Source organism: Bos taurus, chromosome 19 (assembly GCF_002263795.3).
Source record: "Bos taurus isolate L1 Dominette 01449 registration number 42190680 breed Hereford chromosome 19, ARS-UCD2.0, whole genome shotgun sequence".
NCBI classification, from domain to species: domain Eukaryota; kingdom Metazoa; phylum Chordata; class Mammalia; order Artiodactyla; family Bovidae; genus Bos; species Bos taurus.
In genome coordinates, this window is record NC_037346.1 from 34,622,584 (window position 1) to 34,628,583 (window position 6,000).

The 6,000-nt window shown below is 62.4% G+C and overlaps 1 protein-coding gene across 18 annotated transcripts in view; it reads left to right on the forward strand.

Moving 5' to 3' along the window:
- TOM1L2 (target of myb1 like 2 membrane trafficking protein) overlaps positions 1-5,827 on the forward strand; it is a 71,504-nt gene extending 65,677 nt beyond the window's left edge. For 7 of the 18 annotated variants that reach the window (NM_001435174.1, NM_001435176.1, NM_001435175.1 and 4 more), the window contains 3 exons: positions 365-424; positions 1,897-1,933; positions 2,497-5,827. In NM_001435174.1, the coding sequence (NP_001422103.1) occupies positions 365-424; positions 1,897-1,933; positions 2,497-2,645 (246 nt within the window). In that variant the 3' untranslated portion in view covers positions 2,646-5,827. Of the gene's footprint in view, positions 1-364; positions 425-1,896; positions 1,936-2,496 lie in introns of those variants that run through there. The other 11 variants (XM_024980456.2, XM_024980459.2, XM_024980455.2 and 8 more) reach the window with 4 other exon arrangements.
- Positions 5,828-6,000: the final 173 nt, after the last annotated feature.

Here is a 6,000-nt window from a genome sequence, read left to right on the forward strand (position 1 = left end):
ACATTTCAGGATCCTTTCAGTGAACAGAGCCCAGACTCCTGCCAACCCCGCGCCCTGGGCCATGGGCCGCTGTGCGGCCTCCCCATCCTGCTGGGGCCCCGGGACCAAGGGCGGACACACTAGTCAAAAAGTTATCCACTGAAGAATGCGTACTGCACCTCCTCCCCGCGCCCACCTGGCCGCTGCCCCGCTTCGTAGAGCCGCTGCTTCCCTCCCTGCCACCTCCCTTGGCTGCTGCCCGCCTGCCCCGCGTGTCCCTCTCTGTGTGCCTTTGGTTGCCTTGGGCTGCCTGCACTGACGTGTCCGCTGTTCTGTCTCCCTGCCTGGCTGGGGGCTGCCTGGCCGCTGCCTGCCACCTCCGCAGATCCCCGTGGTGCAGCCCTCGGTCATGGACGACATTGAGGTGTGGCTCAGGACCGACCTGGTGAGACTCCACGTTTCTATTTTGGTGGGGAGTGGCGAGGCCCAGGCCGGGGCCCCTTGGGGCTGGCCTGGGGGCCTGAGGGGCTGCTCCCTGGGGAGTGGAGGAGGGAGGCTGGGCAGGCGCCTCGAGGACGCACCCTGACTTTTCCCAGTCACTCTGCGATTCCAGGTGTATGCTCTTGAATTCTTTTGGTTTTTGTGCGTTTTTTAATTTTAATTTTTTTGGTTTTCATTTTTTTATTTTAATTGTGAAATTTTCACAGTTGTGAGTGGGTGTTTATTTTTCCATCACTGTCATCGCCCTTCCCCAGCGTAGCCTGGCATCTTGGCTTTACTGGCTCCAGAGGCCACTGTCTTTGTCCCCAGAGACGGGCAGGGAGGTTAGGACGTCATGTGTCTCCCCATGGCAGCAGGTTCTGAGAGGGGAGGCTGTGCTGGCCCATCCCCCTGCCCTGCCCCGGTGCTGGCCTCCTGCCAAGCACTGTTAGCCCCTGGGGGGCTGTTGGAGAAATGCACCCTGGAAAGGGGTGCTTGCCCACGTCATGGCTGACGGGACTGTCGCCCTGACCTGGGGACACCTCATCTCCTGTTTCTTGTCACCTCCTGTCAGGCCCCCAACTAGGATGGCAGACCTTAGGAGGATCTCCTGCCGCTCCGGGCCAGCACACCGCCCACCCAATCCCAAAGACAGGCTTTCCAGAGACACTCTCTGCCCCGCAAGCTGCTGCCTGGGGGCCGTGCCAGGGGAGGAAGAGGCACCCATTAGGTCCTTCCCAAGAGAACACCTGGAGAGAAACAGCTGCGTCACAGAGCAGGCGGGCACACCTGGCCCCCCACCTCACAAGGGGGACCTGCACTCGAGGGCAGATCAGGGGTGGAGGCAGGAAGGAGGCTGGGGTCATGTCCACCACCCATCACTGTCTGTGCAGGACCCAGTGGCCCCCACATCCCCCAAACAGAACTGATCACCCAGAGCGTCCTCAGTGTCCGAATTGGGGCACAGGAAGAGACTGGCGCTGCTCCTAGGAGGCTGGAGCCCAGCCAACCCTCTGCCGGGGTGCCTTGGGGGCACCCCCATGTCTCCAGGTCTCACGCGGTTCCAGCTGCTGGCATGGCCCTGACCACCCAGTGCCATGCAGCTGCCCGTGAGGGTCTGCGGAGTGGAGGGGCGCCCGGAGCCCGGCCTGTCCTGGCTCTTCTGTGGTCCTGCCCCGAGTTTCAGCAGGGAAGGAGCTGCACAGTTCAGTTTTTTCTTTCTGACCTTTCTGGAGGATCTAGAGCCTCCTCAGCTTTTTGTTTTCACTTTTTAAAAACAGAAGTTTCTGTGTCTCCAATAAGATGAGAGCAGCATTATGCTCTTGCAGAACTCAGGTTGGGAAGTAGGAAGTATCACTGGGTGTTGCCCTGGCGGGTGGGCCGCAGGCGGAATCGGCCGTGGGACAGCACTAACACCCTCTCTCCGCTCTCCCACAGAAGGGCGATGACTTGGAGGAGGGCGTCACGAGCGAAGGTAGGCCTGCCTCCGACCCACTGTGGCCGTGCCCTTCCTAGGCTCTGAGAGCCTCCTTGCTGCCCTGGCGCCTCCCCACTCCTGGGCTCTGTCCATCCAGGTCACCTGCTGACGTGGGAGGTGCTGATAGGCACAATCGGCCATCCCAGGTCCATGGGACCCCAGACCGGCAGCACTCCTGACTGGTCTGCCCCCCACCCCCGAATGGTCATTGCAGCTGAGACAAAACACACGCCATGCGGTCAGCACAGGGGGTGCCGGTCTGGGGCCCTCTGGAGGCCCTGAGCCCTGCCGGGGTGGGGGTCCCTGCCAAGGTCAAGGAGGAAATTGCCCTTCCAGCTCTCCCTCCCTTGCCACCAATGCTGATCTGGACGATGGAAAAGCACCAAGTCAGTGATGGGGCACGAGTCATAGCTGCCCGCTTCCCTCACGCCCCCTGGGTTGTGGCCGGGCTTCCCGCCTGCCCTGGTGGTATCAGAGGAGGAAAGGGGCCCTTGCCTGTGGGATCGGGCGTGGCAGCTGAGCCCCTACCCATCCCTGCTGGGCCTTGTTCTGTGTTGCAGAGTTCGATAAATTCCTTGAAGAAAGGGCCAAAGCTGCTGAAATGGTTCCCAGCCTCCCCTCTCCCCCAGCGGATGCTCCGGCCCCAGCCTCGAATCCCTCAGGCCGGAAGAAGCCGGAGCGGTCAGAGGATGCCCTCTTTGCCCTGTGAGCTGTCCTGTGGTTGGGCCCCCCCCATGGCAGGTCACCTCTCACCCCCGGTCCACACCAGGCTCTGGCCACTCCCCCCATCCCCCGCCCCCACTTGGTCCTGCGCTGCTGTATCTCCATGGAAACACCACTGTGTTTGCTCCCAGGCCTCCCACTCGTTGGGCCCAGCTTTAGCCACCTTCTGTTTGGGAGGTGGGACAATGTCGCTACAGCTGCAGACCCTCAGCCTCTGCCCTCCTGCTCCCTCTGCCTGTTTCTTCCAGGAAGAGCTGGTGACCAGCCCAGCCCCAGGCAGGGCCAGCCCTTTGGGGCTGTTCCCGAGCAGTTCCTCTGGTCACTTGCCCACAGAGAAGGGGCTCAGACCCCAGCCCCATGCCCAGCTCAGCAGGCCTCTCCTGCCCGCCTGTGCCCCCTTGGTCCCAGAAAGGGCAAGTCTGCAGCCGCGGGCTTGGTCTTGCTCCCCACTGCCGCTCCCTGATGAGCACTGGCACTTCAGTAGGCTCTGTGGTGCCCGCGGGTGGCGTCTCTCATCTACCACCTGCTTGACCCTCTTCACTTTCTGCTGCTAGCCCAGGCCCCCTGCCGAGCTGGGACCAAGGGGTCTGCCGGGGGCCCATGGCTCCGGTGTGGGCAGAGCCTGCAGAGGTAACGTGGCGGTGGCCTCACTGCCCCCATGCACCACTCTGTACGCCGCCCTGTCTGTGGAGGGGCCTGCATGGTGAGGGCTGGCTCTGGCCGGCCCGGGAAAGCTAGGCGCCTTTCGGAATGTGCTTCGTTCAGCCCGGCCCAGGGTAGCCTCTGCCTCCACCTCCAGGGCCCACAGCAGTAAGTGGTTTTGACCCCGAGTGAAATCCCAGTGACCCAGCGGCCTGTGCAGCTCCAAGGCTCCTGTGTTCCTTCTGGGCAGGGACTCAGCCTCCCCCACAGACTGTCCTGAAGCCTGACCTTGCAGGCCACCTCAGCAGGGGGGGCGACTGGCGAGCCCCACTCCGTCCTGGGTCCTCACTTGGCCCCAGCCTGATCTAGCCTGAGCTGCCCTGTGCCCAGAAGAGCACACGGGCTATGCCCGCAGCTTCTTGCTGGCCTGGGAGCCCTAGCCCTGCTCAGAGCTCTAGCAGGTGCTCCCCGGCATCAGGGCAAAGCTGGGGTCTCCTGGGAGCGTTCAGTGCGGGGTTTGGGGCTGTGGGGGGTCCAGCAGCAGCAGGTGTGGTAGAGACCAAGGCGCCATTGGGGGACCCACACCTGGCCTGGCCCCCCCCGCAGCTCCCTCCACAGGGGAGGCCTGGGGTCCTGCTGGCACCTCACACCCCAGGTCCTCGGAGGATACCCCTCCGTGTATCTGGGTCAGCCTGCTGCACCCTGCCCAGCCGGGCCCCCACACCGCGGCTCCCCGCTGCCTGGTCCCACCTTCAGTTAGCCTTGGATGCTGAACCGTCCGAAGCCAGCTGACGAGCTGCAGGGTAGGTCCTGCTTGTGCCTGGCCACTCCAGCTGGTATCCCCAGGCCTCTAGTGTAGCCTGGGGGTGTGTCTCTGTGGGGTGGGGCCTGCCTTGCCAGCCCACAGAGGACAGTGGGCCTCTGGTGGTCAGTCAGTCCTTCGGGAGTCACAGCAGCCGGGCCCAGCATCTGCTGAGGGAGGAGCTGGCCTCCCGGGGGTCCCCAGGTGGACAGTGTGGCAGGAGCACAAGCCTGTCCCGGGGAGACCCCACAAAGCCATCCCCAGCTCCAGCTGCTCAGCCAGGCCCAGTCTAGAGAGGCCAAGCCACTAGGGTGGTGAGTGATAGTGGCCTCGCCAGCTGTCCTGGCCGGAGCTGCCCCTCCACTCGTCCATCAGGTCACAGCAGCCTGCCCCACCTGCCCCCACCACGCCCAGGAAGCAGGTGCCCAGGACGGGTGCTGCTCGCCCTTTCCTGTCCTGAGGCCCCAGGTTCCCCGGGCCCATCTCACTGGTTCCCTTCTGTCTGGGAGGCTCGGCCCTCGGGCCGCTCTCCCAGGAGGGAACCCTGGCCAGAGCCTTCTGCCCAGCAGAGTGAGACCCTCCGAGCCACCAGCCTCTGCCAGTGTTAGAGACCGCAGATCCAGTATGTAATTACACTAAATTATTGCTGGGATTCCTTATAAGCACTAATTATACCTGATTATAGGTTAAAATATTTATTTTGTCAAAATATTTTCTTGGGGATGTGTTTAACCTTTTCTGTGTTGTGTGCTGAGATGTGAAAACTAACCCCTTCCTCCTGCCTCTCTGACCAGTGGGCAGCAGCAAATAGCACTGAGTTCGTATGACCAGGCACTGGTGGGCCTTTGGCCAGCCTGCCCCAGAGCGGCCCCTGCCCGGGACCCCCGGGGGAATGTGACCGACTGGCTTATCTGTGTGCATAAGGACAAGGGCCTCAGAGCTGCAGTGGCTCTTCATTGGCCAGCCCAGAGGGCAAGGTGGCCGTCTGCTATCCGTCCTTCCATCTGTCTGTCAGCCCCTCAGTGTGATCAACTGTGCTGTTGGCCCTGGATCCCGCCTTGGCTCCCTGCCCTTCCCCTCCTTACCGAGGTCCAGAGAAGGGAGCCCGGGGAGGTGGGGGCGAGTGAGGACCCAGGGCAGCAGGTGCCCAGACTCCAGCTCCTCCTGTTCCTTCCTGCCACCACAGCCCCACTTGGCCTCCGCATGCTTCTAACTCAGTCCAACCCAGCCTTCCACAGGGTTCAGGGGCTGTGGGCCAGTGAGGAAGAAACCCTGTGGAGGACAGTGGAGCCTTTTGTACTGGCAGCCCCCAGGCCCGGGCCCCCTCCCCTGTCCCCAACGTGGGCATAGCCAGCTTCACCACCCAGAAGATGCCCCAAGGCCCCCACCTCTCCCATGCCCAACTTCAGCCCTTCCTGTCCCTGGGGTGCCCTGAGAATAGCTATCAACTCAGAAGGCTCATGGCATCTCTCCAGGTGCTCCTGGAGGAAAGGGGGTGAATATTTATTCCCTTGAGTTTGCACTTGATTTGTGAGGGTTCTCAGGTTTGTTGTCGGCGTCCCCCAGCCTAGCGGTCTGTCACTGTCTGTCTCTGCCGGCAGAGCAGGACTGGAGGGTGAGTCAGTGACACCAGAGCGTCTGTCTACCCACGAGCTCTCCTAGATATGTCTGTCTAGTTTGGGATCTTGCATGTAAAATACTCCACAATAAACAAACAAACAGACTGCTGCTGTGCGATCTCTGTTCCGTCGGGCCTGCCAGAGCTGACCTTCAGCTTTGTCTAAGCAGAGGCAGCGTGGGCCTCCGTGCTGCCGGGAACGCTCGCCCCACTCCCTCTGCCTGGGGGTGGCAGTCGGAATGAGACCAAGGCCCCATGCCAGGGGAGTCTGGGAGCAGC